Source organism: Cornus florida, unplaced genomic scaffold (assembly GCF_030987335.1).
Source record: "Cornus florida cultivar Cherokee Brave unplaced genomic scaffold, ASM3098733v1 CherokeeBrave_3.0.0_Hap2_Chr05, whole genome shotgun sequence".
Taxonomy (NCBI): Eukaryota; Viridiplantae; Streptophyta; class Magnoliopsida; order Cornales; family Cornaceae; genus Cornus; species Cornus florida.
In genome coordinates, this window is record NW_026775575.1 from 105,603,282 (window position 1) to 105,626,009 (window position 22,728).

Consider the following 22,728-nt stretch of genomic DNA (forward strand, 5'->3'; position numbering starts at 1 on the left):
TATATATAAAATTTTACACAATTAAATATAAAAATGAATCTAATTAATTCCAGGAAAATATAAAAAAAAATACCAGAAAATATAGAAACCATAATTAATCCTCTTGGGTCACCAATTCACCTATACTTTGATTTTTAAAAATATAAACAACACCTACGTACACCATTAAAATCCCATAAATCCACAAATAGATATAACAATTTATATTTTTAATTATTCTGATCTAATTATGATTTAATCAGTAAATTTAATTTAAAATTCTGATACTCAAAGTGATAAACTTATGGGTCCTAAGAGGAGAGTTAGAAAATAACTTGCCTGAAGGTTTCGAAACGAAACCAACGCTTCAATCTTTGATTGTCTTTTCAAATTCCGGCATCCTCTTTCTCAGATCCGGCCTACTCCTTGTCAGCTTTCCCTTCTTCTTCTCTCTCTATCTCTCTTATTTTTCTAACGTATCAACCTTTTTAACCCTAAACCTTATGTGTATATTTATACACATAAAAACTTAAATCCTATTCCTAATAGGATTACCAAATAGAATAATAAAATTATACTCTTTAAATAATATAATATATAAACATATATTATATTACATATACATATATATATCTCCCATAATTAAACCATCGGTTAATTAAATCATATAGACTTATATATATCCATAAATATATATATTTCTATATACATCTTTCCCTAACAATTATTAATTAATTATATTTATATAGTTATAATTAATACAAAAATGATCATTTAAATAATTAAATAACCATGGGCCTTTATTAATTAACCAATAAGGCCTCCTTCAAGCCCAAGACCATATCCTCTGGTCCAACTTTCCTTAAGCCCAAATCCAATTAATTAAAATAATTAAATAACCACTTAAATTAAAATAACTAATTATATAAAGCACATAAATAAACAAGAATTTACAACTAAGTCATACCATAGTAATAAAATCAACACGCCAATAATTTAATCAATAAAGAACCACACAAACAATCAATCATCATACATAATCACGAAATATAACTTAATTAAAATAAGATAATTAATCTAGCACTCAATAAAATAAAATAAATCATTGAAAAATCAAATAAAATAATTAATCCTAATTAATAAATCCTTTAAAAATATCGGGGTATTACACATCCGCATACGTAGGACTTCTCTCGATGTTCTAGTTTAGTTTTATTTTCTATTATCTCAATTCAGTTGGAATTTTTATTTAGGGGTCCACTAGATGGATTCCTAAGTTGTACTTTTGGAGGTTTTGGAGGATTTGATATTGGATACTTCTTTTAGCATTATTCTATTTCTTATTTCATTCTTTTTATATTCTGTGTTCGCTTTAAAATACTTTAATTGTTTGATACTTCCCTCGGGTTTGGGCATGGGCTTGATCAACCCGTGTCTCGAATCTGAGGGGTATCACATATTGCCTTCGAACAAAAACATACACAAAATTTCATACCAGAAAGTCCAATTCTCCTTCAAATCCACAGTACTCCTCCAGAATGGGTAAAAATGGAGCTGTAATTCTTGGACAACATCAAATTTACATTCATTTTGACCCAACCGAAGTCAAGGTTCTAACAAGACATATCGATTTTGTAAATAGCTTTCATAATGATATGGAACCAGCTACCTTTAACCATTTGATGTACTATAAAGCTTATCGTCAGGTTAACCCAAGTTGCAACCCTGGTTTTAGACTCTACGACCATAATATAAATATGAAAATTTTCATCAAAGATAGAATTCCCTATGTCATCAGATCTCCCCCAGAAATTGAGACATCTCCAGAAGTTAAAGAAATAATAAATGAAGAAAAAATGTTGCTTGAGCAGTTCGAACTTGCCTACAGAAATGAAGAAACTAGTTCACCTGACAGCATTGATGCATATGTGGCCCGCATAGATGAAAGTCCAGCAGATATCAATACCGACAGAAATTTGTCCAATATGCTAGAATTCTAATAATTTTAAGAGCATCCAAGAAAAAACAGATTCTTAACAGTGTACAGATAAAAGCAGATCCACCGAAAGTAGACTCTCAACAATAAAAGTTGATAATACTCTCCAGAAGCAGACATCAATAGTTCAGCAATAATTCAAACCATCTTATCTCTAAAGTATCTTGCATCTCAACCGTCTATGCAGTATCTGCAATCTCAACTGAAGATTCATCTCCCACCATATCTATAAAAGGAGCCACTCTGCTCAAGAATAGATCATCGAGTTTTAAAGCAATCAAGTTAAGAGCCATCAAGCATTTCAGCTTTTAGTTTCCTAGTGTAATTCCTTTCAGTGTGTTTCTTTTTGTAAAATATTGTGTGAGAGTGTATCCATGTATAAACAGTGTGTATCAATGTATATATTTATCGTGAAATAAATTATCCAGTTTACTCTTATTCAAAAATTCCTTTTCTTTATTTAGTATTTTCAGTACTTCTGGGCAACAGACTTCTGTCGGCCAAAAGATCAAATATATAGATTTTATTTAACCAGACAGTGTAAATCTTAGAATTTTCTTGAATCCAACCAGTATAAGCAGCCTTAGTTTTAATATAACAATTTCTTCTGTGAGTTGGCTCGAACTGTTGGCTTGTTGGCTCGTTCTTGCCGGTGTTCAGACGTTTTTATAGGGCGTTATCAGAGTGTTATCAGGTTCGGCAGTCATTTATGTGATTTAATTGTTAATTTTATTTCTACGTTATTTTGCATGCTTCTATTCGACTATATTGAACTTAATTTTGGTATTAGAGCCTATACTATATAAGATCTTTTGTCTAAAGAAGTGTACAAGTCCATATTAATCTATTGTGAAATTTTAATTTATTTTGAAAAATTAAAAAGTTTAAAAATAATTTGTTCAAGAACCTTTTTGTAAGTTTATTTCATGTTCTAAGGCTTTTATGTTATAATAATTTATTATTTTGGATCATTATAGTAATATAATTTGTTGTGGGGTATAAAGTATAAAATGAAGTACATTTTAGAGAAATATTTTGATGGTCCACCCAATTATTAGTACTTTAAAACCTAGACCTCATTGTATCGAAATATGTGAACCTTAACCCATGTATAGGTAAAAATCCTAATAATATATCCCCAAAATCAAATTTTAATTGAATTGGACCACTGACTGAGTGATGGTCCTACCTAATGTTCTGGTAGCTCGTGTGATTTGACAAAAGTTGGGGAAAGGAGAGCAGAGTAGTGAGTCACGAATGAGCGAGCATTTAAGCTTCAATCAACGATTGTCTTCTTCTCAATTAAGATATAAGGCGGCTCGAGTCGTTTGAAGAGCCTCCCATTAGTCCATCACCACAGGCACAGACTCTCCGATCTTTGCCCAATCGTCCGATCCGAAAATGAACGACACAGATGTCTCCAAGCAGATCCAGCAGATGGTCAGATTCATCCGCCAAGAAGCCGAAGAGAAGGCCAACGAGATCTCTGTTTCTGCTGAAGAAGTAAGCCAATTCTCATCTCAACTCCAATTTATATCCAGATATCATTCAATTTATATATATATATGTATGTGTGTGTGTTTACATGAGAGTGATATCGATTGATGGATATAGTTACGTATAGGTATAGAGATATAATGGATTTATATACGAACGTTACGATTGTCACAGGAATTCAACATCGAGAAGTTGCAACTGGTAGAAGCGGAGAAGAAGAAGATCAGACAAGAATATGAGCGTAAAGAGAAGCAAGTTGACGTTCGCAGGAAAATGTATTTTACTTTAACTCTTCCCCTTATACGCGCGCACACACGCATATATGTTTGAATGTATGTATAAACTCAGTACACAATTTTATATCTGTTTAGAAACCTAGGTCAGTTTTAAATTTTAATCGTTGTGGTTAGAATGGGTTGAGGACCATTATAAATCAGTCTGGTGATATGATATGGTTTTTATTGTTTCCTTGTCTGATCTGACTAAACTGATTGTGGAGTGTATTTTATTGTTAAAAATGGATCTGATTTCTCAGTTTCTGATGTTTTCATGTATCAATTAGACTTCTTTTCTTAATGTTGAATTATGTTCTCTAGATCCGTATAAATTAGACTTCTTTTCTTAATATTAGTCTAAAGTGTTAATTGTACACCAGTTTAGCAACCAAAAATTTTAATAATATTTATGGATTGCATTTAGATGGGGGCAGGGAGATAGATGGAGATTTGATTTTTTTGGGTTAAATTTCCCCCTTCTGATCATGTGTATAATTTGCCTACCAACTGCTGCTGATCACATGAGTGGATAGCCTTCAACTCATGATCAAACTTACTATTGTATTCCTTGCTTTAAAACATGCACACTGTTGCTGTTTGTAGTTCACAGTTGATCGCATGTAATGATGCAATGCAGAGGAATTATTCTGGTCTCAAATGAATCAGGGCCCCATGCTGTAAAAGAAAATTTAAGAAAGTAAAAAACAGTTACATTTGTGTTTGGAAGCCAAATATCCACGTCTTGGAATTTGAGGAATCTAGATGCTACCAAACGTATCTTTACAGTTGTTTTATGAACTCTAGAGGACACCAAGATAGGGCAGCTATACTAAAAAGTTCTGTTTTCAATTACATGCTTTTTGGAAACCACTTCTCCCCTCACCCGACAAAAGAGGGGGAATAGTATTTTTCTTTTTCTTTTTTATACTCAAGTTTGGATTAAAAAAGGGAATTACATTTAAATTAGTTTTCGAATTTGCTAACCACTTCAACTATAGTGAGGTTCCCCCACTGTTAAAAACATATATATGCGGAATTAGGAAAATAAAATAAATCGGTTTAGAGGGCAATAATTTCATAACCAGATTATAATATCATATGCACTTATATGGGGTAAAAAGATGGAGCTTTGAAGAGAAGACTTCCTATTGTCATCTTTTGAGCATATTTAAATTTAATGATGTCAATAAGTGCTAATGAATTTCTTTATATTGATTTGCAGTGAGTACTCTATGCAGCTCAATGCTTCTCGGATCAAAGTTCTTCAAGCTCAGGATGATTTGGTTAGTTCCATGAAAGAGGCATCATCAAAGGAACTCCTGAATGTCAGCCTTGGTCACCATGGGCTCACGGAACTCCTGCATATCGGCCATGATCACCATATGTACAAACATCTTTTAAATGGTCTCATTGTTCAGGTCAGTGAAAATTTACTAGATTTCGATACCCTTATATAATATATATACTATAATGTTTTTCTGTGAGAATATATTTCATGCATCACGATTAACTTGTTACATCAGTTAAGTGAATGATATAGTTTGTTCTGTTATTGATAAATTTGGGTTATGGTTCTCCCAGTCTTTTAAATTTTATACTTTCTCAGAAAGTTCTCGTGAAACATTTTCTACGAGTTTATAAGAATTAGATTTTTCCATCACTTGAGTTTTTGGTAAAAGAGAAAGAAGTGGTTGAGAGGATTAAGGATACATTAGGAGCCATGTGAAGTTTATATGCATAAATATTCAAGTTATCGCATAGGGAAAAAATATATATAAAATGCACATGAAAAATATTTTTTTAATTAATTTTTTTACTTCTGACATGATCTTGAAGTTCATTTGTGAAAACTCGAAATGTCATCATGATTACTCTTAATTTTGCTATAGTTGCTAGAATTATTTATGTTGGCATTAATATTCTAGTAGTGGCATTAGCCTCGAGGTTGAAGTTTTGCTTTCCAAAGCCAACGAAAAAAAGAATGGATCAATGCAACTTTTATAGGGCATTGCATTATGCATTTTAAGTTCTGAAAATGAGAACTTCTAGAATGCTATATAAAAATAAAATTATTATTGTAATTCGGAGATTTGACTAGTAACGCTAGGTTTGCCATATTTATTGCAGAGTTTGCTCAGACTAAAAGAGCCATCTGTATTATTGCGTTGTCGGAAAGATGACGTAGATTTGGTGGAGTCTGTTTTGGACTCAGCAAAGGAAGAATATGCAAATAAAGCGAATGTTCATGCACCTGAGATTATAATTGACAACGTCTACCTTCCTCCTGCTCCTTCCCATCATCACGCGCATGGTCTCTCTTGGTAATCTATTATTTGGTTAAAAATAAATATTTAGAATAACTGGAGTAGAATCATTCACATGGTTTTTATTATGTGCTGCAGTTAACTAGACAGCAGCCAGGCAATTAAATGTGCCGAGTCAGATTTTAGCCTCCTAACACCCAATTTTTAGTACTTAGTTAATTGTTATTATGAAAAATTGATGATGGAAAAATCCTCTATTGATGCTCTTATTGGGTTTTCAGCTATGGAGGTGTAGTGTTGGCTTCTCGAGATGGGAAAATTGTGTGTGAGAACACCCTCGATGCAAGGTTGGATGTTGTATTTCGTAAAAAACTTCCAGAGGTAATTTTGATCTGAATACCCTTATTTTTTCCTTTTTTCTATGACTATGAGTATTGTCGTGTGTTGTCTTTGCCTTAGGATTTTGTGATGTCACAATTATAGAGCATCCTTAAGTGTTCATATTTTATCTTTTCATATTTTCTGCAAGTATGAAACATTAGAAAATGCATCAATCTTCTACAACCGAGGTGTTTGGAACGCTATTTGTCCATTACTCCACCCTTGTGTGCACTTGTTCTCCTTTTATCTATATGGACAACTTGACATTCTGTGTTCGCCTCTAATTCACTTCCGCTTTTATGGATAAACTTAAGATCAAACTTCATCCAATGTCAATGAAGTAACTGCTTCCATGGATTTCTCTGCATAGTTCTTTCATGATGAAAATGCACCAGCATTGTTAGTAAATGATGACAATTATGCTTTATCTGCCTGATAGGAATATTAGTGGTGTATCCTTCTGTTCAAATTGCAACTCTGACAATAGGAGGCGTAAAATATTTGGTGCTTACACATTTCATGGATGGGTGTTTCTTATATGCTTGAAACTCCCAGCAGAACCTGGTTTGCCAATTATATAAGTGAAAGAGTGATCCTAAGTTAAATTCTTCATCAGTTAAAGCCCAATTTAACCTTCTACAAAAAAAAAATCTTTTCATATGGATATCAACTATGTATTTTTTTTTCAAAGTTCTGTTAAGCATTGTGTGCTATAAGGGAAACCATAGAGAGAGGGGGGCTGGTCCAATTGCTTTAACCAATATTGTGTAGAACAGGCGGTCCATTAGCTACCAATTTCTGCTGACATAAAGAAATAGTTTTTATGTGTACAAAATAATTATTCCTTAAGGCTTTTGATAAGTAAATCGAATTTTCTATTTTTGTATCATAAAAATTATAACTTTCATAATCGTTATTTTGAATATGATCAACACACAACAATGATGTGCACTTTTCTATTTAGAGATAGTTGTGATACTCCTATTCTCCTCCCATGCAGACCCATGCAATAAAGCCTCCCCATGTCGTACTTTAATTTTTTTAATAAATATTATAAAAAATTCAATTTATTTTTGTGTGTGAACTAAATGGTTAACCGAAATTATGAAACCATTGTTTTGAACACAAGTCAGGCAAATGTCTTGAGAGGTTTCTGTGTCAATACATGCCTGGCACAGACGCCATTCCTTCAATATGTCTGTGCGTCTTAAATGCTATGTATGACCTTGTTTCAAACCCGTGTCTGTTATTTTTTCGTGTTGCAGATTCGCAAGCTGCTCTTTGGTCAGATTGCTGCATGAAGGGCTGGTGTTCTTTGTATTTATCATTTCTTATTTTTTCAAGCTCTCGAGATTAAAAGATTCAATTATGGACAACTGTTGTCTAATGGCTTATTCATGTACGTTTTTTTTTCGTGTTCTCTAAAATGCTTTATTTGCTTGCATGAATGAGGCTGCTCATTCTGGGATACATTGAAAAACATATGTGGTAGGCTGTTCATTTCTTTGTTGCTGCTCATTTTGCGATACATGGCAAGACATTTGTGGTTTGAGTAATATTTATTTGAGAATTCAAGCTTGAGCTAATTTCTTTTACTGAATAAATATACCTTGATTGGATTTAGGCTGTGTTCGCTTGAATTATTCAACATATAAGTTTGGACATAGTTGTCCGTGGACGTGACCCCTAAAAAAAAATTGTTTGCACATTTTATGTTGTCAGCATCACAATACTACCACTTGAGGTACTTCTGCTGAGGATCCACATAAATATAGCAACAAAATAATCATATAGAAGCGACACAAATAAATAGAACATAAGTGAAAATTCAAACTGATTCTCTAAATAATTAGCGTTTCAATTTTTAAACACATGGACTTGATTCTCTAAATCTCTTGTTTAACAATATTATTTTTAATTTTAATACAGTTAAATACATTTGTTCCATGTATTAAAATATAAAATAAATGTGTTGAAACCGAACATAATGTGTTAAAAAATGAGCTGTTACGGTACATGGATGCCTTGCATAAAGAATATCTAAACAACCAAGTTGTTCTGAATATATATATAGATCATTAAACTTTCTCCATACCAAATATGATAACAGATATTTAAGTATAAAAACGATAATTATCAAAAATATATTAGTTTTAATAACTTTCCTTTCATCTCAATTCAATTTCCCAATTTGTATCTTTAATTAGAAGAGCCAAGACCAAATTGTTTTGAAACCATCAAGAAGGGGAATGGGATTCAAGGGTCTTTTGATGGTGAGATCTGTTACTCTGCCATGTTAAACAAGAACAACAATGGAGAGAAGGAAGGGACCCCACCAAAAAGTTTTTTTTTTGGTCAGGAACCAAAAATTATGCCCAAGTTGTTAGGAAGCCCTCTCATAATGAGTTATTATTCAAGCAATGAATTAATTAACTCATTAAATGAGGTATTTGGCTTTTCACAATTTTTATAAATTGTCTTAATTTAATAATTAAATTAAAAAAAAAAAAAAAATCATGCTTCATGTCACAGGCTCAAGTAGAGATGACAAAATTCTTATTCTCTCCGGGTTCTCGCTCCGTCCCACCTGTCCCATTTAGGATGGGTGGGTTTGGAGACCCTTTTATGTCAATGTAGATTTCTGAACCTCGGCAGGTGGGGATAAGATAAACGGGCCCCGTTTATAATGTAAGCTTACAAAAATACCCTTAAATATATATGTTAAAGTGTGTGTGTGTGTATATAACATGTGGAAACAATTTAAAACTTAGCAAACAACCTTTTATTTTTATTAATAATCTTTTTCTCTTCACATTTTTATATCTTTCTTTTACTTTTTTCTTCCTCCAACAAAGGATATAATTTTTTTTTTTTTTTTCTTTTAACCTTTTTTCTTTCTCCAACAAAAGTAAACAATTATTTATTTATTGAATTCAAAATATCCTTCAACTGATAAAACAACTGCAATGATAATAAGAAGGTTAGCCGTTATGGGGGTGGGATGGGGATGGAGTGAGAACGAGAATGGAGGTGAAAGTGAAAATTTATTTAAGTATAAAAGCTAGAGTAAGGGTGAAAAAATTTACGGGGACGAGAATGGGGGATTGAGATCCCCCTGGCATCCCTTTTCTCAAGACGGCATCACTTTTGTTAATTTTCTCACCTAGCAGATTTATTTGTTTTTGGGTAAAATAATGGCCAACACATTTTGCTTTCAAATCCAATTGTAAATCTTTGTAGTATCGAAACCGATGCTGCTATTGTTTACCTTAGATCGCACCTTACGCGATATACTTTTCAAATCAAATAAATAATCTTCGCAAGATCCAAATTGAAACCAATGACACTACTTATGTTTAAATTTTCCTTTTTTAACAATAACATTTAGTTTCTTGATTTGTGTGAAATGAAAGATTGCTAAGAATATTTCTAAGATTGCTAAGAACATTTTGTTTTAAAAAACTTGACAATTAACCCAACCATTGTAAACTCAATATATATATATATACACACACACTTACTGTTGCCTAATTTTATTAGTAAAATAAATAAATAATTGTTTAGGATCGAATATTGCCTTTATGGACTTCACGTGATTTGAAAAGATAAAGGCATTGTCTTTGCAACTTTTATCAACTTTACATGATTTGAAAAGATTATCTCCATGCCTCGTAAATGTTTTAATAATATAGAATGACCTATTTCCCTATTTAAAGTTTAAACCTACCATCTTAACATTTTTCGTTACCATACGGTCCATACCTATAATAACTTGTCGTGTAGCAAAGATTTACGTCACTGTAGAATAGATAGTTGTGTGAGTTCTTTAAATAAAAGAGAAAAGAAAGTTGTTACACCTCCCTCCTTCACCCATTTTAATTAATGTGCTCATTTCTAATACTTAATATCATTTTTATATGTTGTCAAGACGGCTTGACACGCGTAGAGGTATAAAGTGAAATCGTTAATTAGGTTTTTTAACGTTAAAATGTACTCAGTTTTTAAAATAAAATGGTATTCCTTTCGTCCCAATTTAAGTGTCATTTATAAAAAGTAATAATTTTTAAAGAGATATGTGAGACATTTATTGTTTTTCTGAAAAATTATTAACTTATTTTTTTAAGTTTTGAATATTCAAATTTAAAATTTTAAACTCAACAAACATATATGGAAAGTGAAATATATTGTTATTTTGGGGCAGACAAAAAAAAAAAAAAAAAAAAAAAAAAAAAAAAAAAAACCGTAATACTTATTTGGGGACAGAGTGAGTATAAATGTTCCTAACTCAATAATAGAAAAATCAAATATTTGGATATTTTTGTCACTTACACGTATAATTTTTTTTTTTTTTTTTAAAAGTAATTGGTTAAAAGAAAAGTTCATTTATGAGAAAAATTCACCGTGTGCGCAATGTGCACATACGGACAACATCGAAATCACAATCAGCAATAACTGCATGCAACCCATAAAATTATATTAATGGTGAAGTTATGTTGCATATTAGTGATTCTCAGTTTATGCAAAAGCAAACACACACAATATTGAAGTAACATATTATCTTTAATTTTAACTTTCCTTTTCAATTCTTTCACCCAACCGTGTGTTTTGTCTACATAAAAAAAATAAAAAAAATTAGAAGAATTATATTTTATTGACCAAATTAAAGAAACTTTTTTAAAAGCGACCTTGTTAATTATTATTTTATTTTCACAGGAAAATAAGAGAAAAGAAAATGAGAGAAGAAACCTGTAACATTGATAACAATAAATATTTATAATCCATAGAAGCAATCGTGATTAATTAATATATAACGAAAGTTGACAATGAAATTGTTCACAAGTCACAACTATCATATATATTATATAGTTAGGGTGTAGTAATAAAAACTTAAGCTTTGCAAGAATAATGCAAATATAGAATGATTTAAAGAAAGACAACTACTGTATTCCATATATATGTATGTATGTGTGCGTGTGTGTGCGCGCGCCTGTGTTATATATATATATATAACAGATGCAATGATGCATCAGTAATTAGTTGTGGGGTTTACTGCATTCCACTGAAATGAAAGACAGCTACTATATTGATTGCTATTTAATGTTCGATATTAATTCTGTCCTAGTCCTTTGCCAGATTATACCCATTTCTAATTAATGCATGTTGCTATTTCTATCAAGCTTGGCAATATTTGTTTTGACTGTTAGATGAATTACGGAGTATATATGAATATCACTTTCATGTCATCAACATTTCAACCACTAAATATTTAAATTTGTCTCGTGTGATATATATATATATATATATATAAATAAATAAGTCAAGCTAGGTATTCAACAACAATAATGCATGATGATATATATTTGCCATTGCAGTACTGTGAGTGCATGCACCTCAAGTTCTTGGCAACTGTTCATCAGAAGCCGATCGAAGCATCGATAAATCTTGCATTTTCAAGCAGCCTATTGTTTGCTACTGTTTATTTGATCTTGAGGGCTCCCATTTTTGCCTCTCTACATCAAAGATTTCGACAAGTTTGATCTCAACTAATGGACTTTTCACACGGTGAGTAATCAGAACTGATGAGTCAATGCTTGTTTTTTGTGTTTTTTTCTTCCCAAATTTGCATTCACAAATTCATGATAAAGACACAAATGGGCAGTGTGATATTCTAGGAAATTAACAGAAAACTAAAGTGGTGTTGAATAATTTCATATGAAAAGATATATAAATTAAGGTGTCATCTAGATCTGCATGAGAGAGATGATGATGATGATCACAAGTAGCACTCGCAGAGAATACAAAACTGAAACATCTTGTCAATAATATTGTGTTGTTATATACACATTTATGCAAATAGTGCATGATTTTGTAACTCATCTGCATAATTAGAAGTTTAATATTATTAACAATAGTCCAATTATTATGTTGCTCCTCCCAAGAGGACAACGCATCTTCCTTTCTATATATATATATATATATCTAACATTTATATGAGAAATCAACAACATCATAGTTGCATGTACAACATGAGAGATTTTCCGTCGTTTGCTGCATCATTTTCCATGTCTCGCCAAAATTCTGTCCCAGCTTCCCCCTTCACCTTAAGTGACTAAATGTGTCCATGGGAACACTGACAGAAACCTTTCGAATAAAGTGAATTTGTACAGCAGAACCACATGAATTCAAAGGTCTGAGCATTCGGTAAAATATTTAATAGTCCGTGAGCAGCGATTATGTTATGTCCCTGGCCAATGAAAATCTCATCCTTCCCTTTACGGTGGTAGGAAATGGTTAATTAGTATTAGCAGGGGAGGGAGCAAAGCCAAGGGCGGATTTAGAAGTAATCCCACAATTCTTTTTTTTACTATAAGTAATTTTAGTCCAAGCCAAAAAAATATAAAAATTTATTATTATTATTATTATTAATATTAACCCATCCAAAAAAATATTAACCCACCTCATTAAAAATTCCTGAATCTGCCCTTGGCCGGGAGTACTATTTATCCAGTAGCCTAGGTACTGAATACTCCCAGTATACCGCCAAATACAGATTAGATTCACTACAGAGGATGTTGATTCTCATCCCACTTAAACATAATACGTGGATGGCACATTCCTATTCCAAAAATGTGACTGTGACTGTGAGTGTGTCCTTCCATGCATCACTGACTTTGATTGAGGCTTTCTTGTCCTTTATTATTTGGACCAACAAACATTTTTTTGACTGGTAGCCACAGGAGGAATCCTAACGCGCTCGTCATTTCCAGCTACACGCAAGTGAGTCCTATCACTCCACGTGAAAGGTGAGAAATCAACTTTCCACAAGTTTGTAGTGTACTGTGGTAGTAACGTAGTGCATCTCCATTTTATAGTCCTGCAAGTAGTTCATGAAAACTGAGAATCAATTTGACTAATCTATATAAACATATGGTGTTCACCTTTCTAATCGTCCTAGTTTGAATTGTAAGTTCGATCCCAACTCGAAAACTTCTATTTTCATGTTGATGTTCTTCATGTTTGGTGTGCTTTTCTTTGGTTCAGTTGTAAATGTAACTGCGTGTATTTTTCTTTGGGATTGTGTTTTCTCGCTTGGCTTCTAGATGTTTCAGTACCAGTCCTTCCGTTCTACCAACAACTTTTATTTGTATTTTTGTTTCAAATTAAAGAATAACTTTACATTTTGGAACTGAAGGATCAAGTGTGTCCGTGTCATTGCTCGTGTCATCTGCTTCATGAAGATGACGAAATGTGTTGTGAACTTAAAACCTAGCCAAGTAACTTTTTGAAATCAATTTATCTTCCATTCCGTTCTATCTAGGATGATATAGCCTCAGTCAAACCACTTGTTACAAATTCTACCCACGTTAACTTTGATCTACACTTTCCCTAACATTACCCTTAAGTGACATGGTCACCTCTTTCTATCTAGCTCAAGATACACAAATCAATATGCAATAATTATCAACGCATCTCAAAAGGGAACCATGAAATTTGATAGATGCCATACCTGCTTGTTTGTTTTGAGAGAAGCAAATGCTGCAAGCACCACATCAGATTTTGTCAAGTCATGAATTTAATGAAATTCAGAACCACAAGCAATGTTATTTTTTTATTTTTTGTCTCCCAAAGATTCAGTGCATGAAATGTTCCACAAGTAATAGGGTGAAAGTAAAACTCAAGCAAACAACTGAAACCAAGTCATTGAACATATTGATATTTAGCAATACTATTTATTCAACTAAAACACCAATATCTAATCAATAATCCTTTTTTCTTTTCTTTTTTTCTCTTCTGAAGCTGCATATTTCTAAGGAAAGAATGGGTGCAGACATCTGGACCATTTTCTGTGGGGATTCTGAGTTTTCATATGAAGGACAGAATTGCAGTTCTGGTTTACGGACCGTTATTGATCCATATTCATGTATCAACCATGTTTTGAACATTTCTTTCGATATCATTCTCTTTTTCATCGTATTATTTATGTTCATTCATAAATCATCCTCGAGCAAGATGGTAGCCTTGCCACAGTCTCAACACTACTGGCTAGTATCAATTTCTTCGGTCATTTTCAATAGTGGGTTGAGCTTGGCTTATCTTGGACTTGGGATATGGATAATACAAGAGAAATTGAGATCAGAACAGAGTGTACTACCTCTGCATGGGTGGCTAGTGGTTTTGTTCCAAGGATTCACATGGTTGTTACTGGCTTTAACCATGAGTCTCAAGAGGCAATATCATACAAGAACAGTTAAAATTTGTTCAATTATAGCTTTCTTGGTTGCAGGATTCCTCTGCATTTCATCTCTGCATAAAGCTATCACAGACAAAGTAATATCAGTTAAAATTGTGTTGGATATTTTATGTTTTCCTGGAGCAATTCTACTTCTCTTCTGTGTTTTTCAGAGAAAAGAATGCGTAGGTACTGAACCTGGCACCAATATTGATGCACTCTATGCACCTTTACAAAGTGAAGATGCAGAGGCCAGTCGTGAGATCCATGTGGATGACAATACCACTCCTTTTGCCAAAGCAGGATTTCTTAGTAGGATGTCGTTTTGGTGGTTGAATCCATTACTGAAGACAGGTAAAGAGAAAATTCTTGAGGACAAAGATATTCCAAAGTTACGCCAGGAAGAACGAGCAGAGACATGTTACTTCTTGTTCAAGGAGCAACTGAGCAAACAGAAACAAAGAGACTCATCGAATACCCCATCCGTTTTCTCGACAATATTTTTCTGCCAATGGAAAGCTATTCTAGTGTCAGGGTTCTTTGCATTGTTGAAGGTAGTCACAGTGTCTACTGGTCCTCTGTTTCTCAAAGCTTTCATCCTGGTGGCTGAAGGCGAAGTGTCTTTTAAATATGAGGGTTATGCACTGACTGGAGGGCTCTTCTTTGCAAAATGCTTAGAATCACTATCGGACAGGCAGTGGAACTTCCGGACAAGACTAATTGGGCTTCAACTACGGTCTTTGCTCTCTGCAGCTATTTATCAGAAGCAACTACGACTCTCAAATGCTGCAAGGGAAAATCATTCTCCTGGCCAGATTATGAACTACGTCACACTGGATGCTTACAAAATAGGCGAATTTCCATACTGGTTTCATCAGATATGGGCAACAAGCCTTCAGATTTGTCTTGCATTACTTATTATTTACAATGCTGTGGGGCTAGCAACTGTTGCAGCCTTAACGGTAATAATACTAACAGTGCTAGGAAATTCTCCAGTGGCAAAAATACAGCACAAGTACATGACAAAGCTAATGGTGGCACAAGATAAGAGACTGAAATCTATTTCTGAGGCACTTGCAAACATGAAAGTTTTGAAGTTGTATGCTTGGGAGACACATTTTAAGAATGTTACAGAAAGCCTAAGGAAAGAAGAATCGAAGTGGTTATCAGCAGCTCTGACACAAAAAGGCTACAATCTGGTTTTATTTTGGTCATCTAATATCATAGTTTCAGCTGTTACTTTTTGGGCGTGCTACTTCCTCAGTATTCCTCTCAATGCTAGTAACGTTTTCACATTTCTAGCAACATTACGCCTTGTTCAGGAGCCTATTAGGTTGATCCCTGACGTCGGTGGTGTGTTCATTGAAGCAAAAGTTTCATTTACTCGGATTGTGAAGTTCCTCGAGGAACCTGAATTGCAGAACAGACATTTTAAGCAAAATTTTTCTAGGAAGGAACTTGAGCAGTCTATACTCATCAATTCGACAAGAATTTCATGGGATGCTACATCTTCAAAGCCCACCCTAACTGACATAAATTTTGTGGTTAAACCTGGAGAGAAGGTTGCTATATGTGGGGTAGTTGGCTCAGGTAAATCAACCCTTCTAGCCACAATTCTTGGAGAAGTTCCAAACATCAATGGCATAGTAAGTCCTTAATTTATCTTCTTAGTTTCTCTTCTAAACCAAGGATTTAGTATCCTATCATTTCACGTTAAGGCATGCTGTTGTCTAGAGAAAAGTACCATGTCAGCATTGGAATATTAGCACAACAATAGCTTGCTAAATAGTTAACCACTTGCAGGAAATAAACTAGAAGTTAAATTGTTCCTAGGAAGCTATAGAAATATGGAATTTTTTTTTTTAATAATTGAGAAGTCCATAGCTTCTAGATTGGTACTTTAATTTACCAGTGTATTTTCTGCATCATATTCCAGGTTCAAGTTAATGGAGAGATTGCATATGTTTCTCAGACAGCATGGATCCAGACAGGGACTGTACAGGAAAATATTCTCTTTGGATCTGCCATGGACCGACATAGATACCAAGAAGTACTTGAAAAGTGTTCCCTAGTAAAGGACTTGGATATGTTTCCATTTGGTGATTGCACTGTAATAGGAGAACGAGGTGCTAATCTCAGTGGTGGGCAGAAGCAGCGGGTTCAACTTGCACGCGCACTGTATCAAGATGCAGATATATATCTCTTGGATGATCCATTCAGCGCTGTTGATGCGCATACAGCAACCAGTTTATTTAACGTAATTACAATCCTCATCTCACCAATTTATTTTTTAAGTTGAAAACTAATTAGTACGTGTTATGGTCAGGAATATGTCATGGGAGCTCTGGCAGGGAAGACAGTATTACTTGTGACTAACCAAGTTGACTTCCTTCCTGCATTTGATTCAATTTTGGTTAGTAATTTAACCAATACCTCTCTTCATTATCCTTCTGCAACAGTATTCTTTTATATTCGACAGTATGGCAAACTTCCATTTCTTTTATATGTGCCTCCAATAACTTGATACCTAACACTCTGAATCTGTCCTTCTCAGCAAGAATTTGTAATAAAATAATATCATTTTGTTGGCAGTTGATATCTGAAGGGAAAATCCAGGAAGCGGCTACCTATTATCAGTTGTTGGCTGCTAGTCAAGAATTTCAGAACCTTGTCAATGCTCACATTGACACTGCAGGTTCCAAGAGAAACACTGAATGCAGTTCTTCTCAAAGGCCTAAAACTCCCAAAGAAGAGATCCAGAAAGTTAACACTGAGGAACACTTAGACGCAACAAAAGGAGATCAGTTGATTAAGCAAGAAGAAAGAGAAAAAGGAGATACCGGTCTTAAGCCTTACATACAGTATTTGAGACAAGACAAGGGATTCTTGTACCTCTCCCTGTCAGTTATAGCCCACATTATATATATTGTTGGGCAGTTTGCTCAAAATATTTATTTGGCTGCTGAGGTACAGGATCTTAGTACAAGCAGATTGACTATGGTCTTGATATACTCAGTTATTGGGTGCGGCATGTCACTGGTCTTGTTTCTTAGATCTTTATATTTTGTTATTTTAGGCATCAAGGCATCAAATTCTATTTTTTCCAAGTTAATGAGCTCTCTTTTTCGAGCTCCAATGTCTTTTTATGACTCAACACCTCTGGGAAGGATACTAAGTCGGGTACGAACCTACAAAGTTTAACTTCAATGCAGATCATGATCCAGAGAATTCCATGACTTAATCCTTCTATTTATTTATTTATTTATTTTTTCTTTACAGGTATCTTCTGACCTGAGTATTGTGGACCAAGAACTGGCATTCAAATTCAGTTTGGGCATAGGGACAACCATGAACACATATTTCAGCTTTGGAATATTGGGTTTCCTTACCTGGCCAATCTTATTTGTCATAATACCCATGATTTATGTAACCATACTCATACAGGTAATACACCAATGCTAGTGGTTTTGTACTGCACTTTACCAAAAATATTAATTGAAAAGGTAGAATGCATCCTCTGGACTTTTCTGATGCATCACAATATATTTGTTACTGGGTTACTACCCACACAAATTATTTAGCGACATACCTACACAACATACATTTGTTAGGGGCCATTTCTTGGCGAAATGGTAAAAGGCTGACAAGCATGAAGATACAGATTTGAGAGCAGCCACTTTATACACAAGTACTGTTAAAAGTCAAGTCTATCTCTAGTTGTTCTCTCTCGACATTCCACATAAGGTGGGACCAGCACTAGGTAATGCTCATTTACCTACAGAGCATAATATTTTCTTCAAAACACTGGTCCATCAGGTGACTTAGCTTAAAAACTAAAATTAGATGGTTGTCTACAACAAATTTGCCTAAATCCACAGAAACATATGCCTTCTCCCTACCCCAGAAGATAATATATCAATAAGTCATAGAAATATCCACCATGTTCCTAATGCAATTGACAGATGTAGTGCAGGCAGCTCCATAAACTTTGTATGTTTTCTTTTACTTTAGTCTTCCAAACATTTTATTTAACTGTTTTGTCTTAACAAACAGAGATTCTATTTTGCTTCTGCAACTGAGTTGATGAGAATTGAAGGCACAACGAAGTCTCTAGTTGCAAGCCACCTAGCTGAATCCATTACGGGAGTAATGACCATCAGAGCTTTTGGACAGGAAGAACGATTCTTTTCAGAAAATTTGCAGTGTATTGACAAAAATGCAAGTCCAAACTTCCATAATTTTTCAGCAAATGAGTGGTTGATCCAGCGTTTGGAAATATTATGTGCAATTGTTCTCTCATCCTCAGCGCTTGCCATGATTTTGCTTCCTTCAGAAGTTTCTCAATCAGGTTAGTGATCATTATCTTCACCCATATCAATTTTGCATTAAAAATTTGCCTTAAAATTTCTTAGGGTTTCTGTAATATTTGGACCTGTGTCAGTTCAATTTTAAGGTTTAAACTATTTCTTCCAGTAAGTTATTTGAATCCAACTCCTTAAAAAGAGTACCAGCAAATCCTGCCTTGCACTACAAGTTATGCCTTCATAATATGAAATTTCATGGCTCTTAGTAATATAAACCGTGCCATAATTGGATTTCGTCTATTGTATAACACCTTGAACATGCAGAACACACTCTCAAAGAATTCATAATGCTCATGGCTTCCTGATCATGCAGAAAACATCTCAACTTGAGCCCTTAAACATTGCTACATGCATAAATTAAAAGGAGTGGTTTAATTTAGTTGAAATGATACATGATCAAGTGTGGTTAAACTTGGTTATCGATGTTCTGATGGCAGGATATATTGGAATGGAGCTATCCTATGGTCTCTCATTGAATTTATTCCTTGTATTTTCTGTCCAAACCCAGTGCACGCTGTCAAATTTGATTATATCTGTAGAAAGGCTAGAACAGTACATGCATATTCCTAGTGAAGCCCCTGAAATTATAGAAGGCAACCGACCTGCACTCAACTGGCCAGATGTTGGCAAAGTTGAGATATGTGATTTGAAGGTAAATATGACATAAAGTAGACTATTTTCTTTTCTTTATTAGTTTACACTTTCAAGATTTAGGGACTAATAATTGAAAAATGACATGAGCAGGTTAGATATCGGCCCAATGCACCTCTAGTTCTTCAAGGGATCAGTTGCACATTTGAAGGTGGTCACAAAATCGGAATTGTTGGAAGGACAGGTAGTGGGAAGACAACTCTGATTAGTGCCTTGTTCCGCCTGGTAGAGCCTACAGAGGGAATGATAATTATAGATAACCTAAATATTTCTACAATTGGGCTTCACGATCTGAGATCTCATTTTGGAATCATTCCACAAGATCCAATTCTTTTTAGTGGATCCATGAGATACAATCTAGACCCCTTATCGGAGCATACTGATCATGAAATATGGGAGGTAAGGTTTCTGAGTCATATTAGAAATGATTAGGAATATGGATAAGAGTTTCGATCCTACCATGTTCAGTGGCTTTTTATATGTCCATGAAATGTTAGACAAATAGTTGCTGATCAACTATACAATACAACTGTATATCCACCAGAAAACCTCCTGAACTGTGTAAATGAATTGACAAATGGCAATGCAATCTTAGAGCCCCACCTAATCTTTAAATAAGTTCAATTAATTACCAGGAATATTATCGCTGTGGAGGAATATGAAATACACATACTATGAGCTTACAATTATTATTTTTACTGGGAAAAACTTACAAATTTGTCCATTTCTTTTATACATCCAAAATAAAATGTTCTAATGCATATTTTTTTAAACAATGGTATAAAGATCCCTCTCTCTAAATGCCCTTAAAAAATATTATTTTTAGAATTTCATATTACTTTATTTCTTTTAAAAGACCAGGAAAGTATTAATTGGAGACAAAACTATTTAGACTTGCTATTTCATTTAAGAAAAAAAGAATAATAATAAAAGGACCATTTAGGTAAATAACATTATCTTCATGTAACTTTCATGCGACACAATCCATGAAATGGAAATCTTCTAAAACTTTTCTATGAAATTTTCATCTTAAAAGAATGCATGTTAGAAAACTTATTTTCTTTTCTTCCACTTCACTTTCTATTACTTTCACATTCCAATATCTTTTTTCTTCTAACCAAAAGATGCCTCAAGTAAATTGACAAAGAAAGTAGGGACATCAAGTAGCTATAAAGAAAACTACGTGCCATCAATACAATAACAAATGGTGAATGCCAATATGTCAACTAAAGTGTTGTTGCTCCTAATACAATTTCTAACAATGTGTTGAAGGTACTTGAAAAGTGTCAGCTTCGAGAGGCTGTTCAAGAAAAAAAGGAGGGCTTGAACTCCTCAAGTAAGAATCAGAATCTCTCTGTTCAAATCTCTTAACTAAAACTGTTACTGATAACCTAGATTGTAGTTGTGCAAGATGGTTCAAATTGGAGCTTGGGACAAAGACAGTTAATTTGTTTGGGAAGAGCAATATTGAAAAGGAGGAAAATATTAGTGCTAGATGAAGCCACCGCATCTATCGACAATGCAACAGACTCTATTATCCAGAAAACTATACGTACAGAATTTGCAGACTGCACTGTCATAACAGTGGCCCACAGAATATCTACCGTTATGGACTGCACAATGGTGCTTTCTATTAGCGATGGTGAGTTTTATATCCTGATGTCGTGTATAATTAAAAAAAGTCCCATTTTGTTTGTCCAAAGATTGTAGGACAATAAACTTGGTTTACTGTTTACAGGAAAGCTAGTGGAGTATGATGAGCCCATGAAGCTCATGAACAAGGAGGACTCTCTATTTGGGCAGCTGGTTAAGGAATATTGGTCTCATACTGGAAATGAAAGTGAGCACTCAGAATATTGACAAGGAATGCAAGAGTTGCAATAGTTAATAGAGTTTTCAGTCTTGAAGGCATTGGAATGTTATGATATGCATAAAAAGGCTCTCCCTGCTGGACACCAGGTACTGTGAAGTATCAATCAAAGTCGTGTGTTGAAATCTTTAACACTATACCAATCAGTTTTTGGCATAAATTATAATATATATTTTGAAGGAATCAAAATAAATCCAAAACTTCCCCTCCTAACCCAAATTTGGTCAGGGAAATTGGGAATTATAAGAGTTTTCTTAGATTTAGTAGGCTGACATTTTGTCAGAGATGATGGTGCTGAAACAGGTCCCAGTGAACTAACTGAGCTGGTCAAGCCGTTGAGGACCGTATGAATCTGCAAAGCCGTGGTAACGGTAATGAGCACTATGCTGGATATTGTTGGTGTATCAAGGTTATAAAATTATGATATTCAGGTACCTTTGTGTTGGAAATTTTAATGTATAATATATTTTGTGGTCCTTTGCACAACGTTTTCTAAAATTGAATTGCAATGTAATTATCAAGGTTTGATGGATTGGGTTGTAATTCCCAATTATGTAATCAGATTGGTAGTGTGTTTTTTTTACCGCTGGATCGTGTTTTACCCAATTTTCCTGGTGGGATTTAATCTCAAATGTTGATGTCTAGGTCTTCATAACGGCAAGGGAATCGTAGATATACTTGTTTGTAGAAAATTCTGTCTCCCTTAAAGTTATTTTATGAAAAATATTATGTAACCCATCTCATACCAGAAACCATAACAACTCCCAAAAGCGATGAACTCTTTAGGATTTTTGCATCATAAGAAAGGTACAATAAAATTATTTCCTCCAAGTACGCATAAGCAAAATCACCCTATTCGCCATTAATCTTCATGATCTCTAGATAATGTTGATATGATGTTTTATATTTTATTCCCAACACTTCATGTCTGACATCTCTAAGACTCTAACTAGCCTCAAGCCAAGCCAAATGAACAGACACATATCATGGTGATGATAAAACGAAGATGACAATGATGATGTATCAGGGGACTGCGCACATGGGTGTCTTGGCACTCAAAACCACCAAACACCACCTGTATTTTGCTGTGAGAACCCGTAAGCTCATTTTAAGCACCAAGATAGTTTGCACAGCTCGTCGAACCTTAAATATGCCCACTGCCTCCAAAATGTCATATGAACTCTCATGCTTATCTTTAGTGTCATGTATCAGTGTAGTATC

General features: G+C 34.0%; 2 protein-coding genes across 2 annotated transcripts; both read left to right on the forward strand.

Annotated features, from left to right (window-relative positions):
• The first annotated feature begins 3,204 nt into the window (after positions 1-3,204).
• Positions 3,205-7,978, forward strand: LOC132308242 (V-type proton ATPase subunit E-like). The gene is made up of 6 exons (XM_059806264.1): positions 3,205-3,478; positions 3,647-3,747; positions 4,970-5,165; positions 5,875-6,068; positions 6,293-6,392; positions 7,658-7,978. The coding sequence occupies exons 1-6, from the start codon at positions 3,377-3,379 to the stop codon at positions 7,691-7,693; spliced, it is 729 nt and encodes a 242-aa protein (XP_059662247.1). The 5' UTR covers positions 3,205-3,376; the 3' UTR covers positions 7,694-7,978.
• Positions 7,979-13,210: 5,232 nt separating this feature from the next.
• Positions 13,211-22,090, forward strand: LOC132308243 (ABC transporter C family member 10-like). The gene is made up of 12 exons (XM_059806265.1): positions 13,211-13,355; positions 14,190-16,268; positions 16,559-16,879; positions 16,949-17,035; positions 17,215-17,802; positions 17,902-18,066; positions 18,676-18,970; positions 19,424-19,638; positions 19,731-20,036; positions 20,910-20,973; positions 21,040-21,279; positions 21,376-22,090. Exons 2-12 carry the CDS (start codon positions 14,211-14,213, stop codon positions 21,495-21,497), a joined length of 4,461 nt encoding a protein of 1,486 aa, XP_059662248.1. The 5' UTR covers positions 13,211-13,355; positions 14,190-14,210; the 3' UTR covers positions 21,498-22,090.
• The last annotated feature ends 638 nt before the right edge of the window (positions 22,091-22,728 follow it).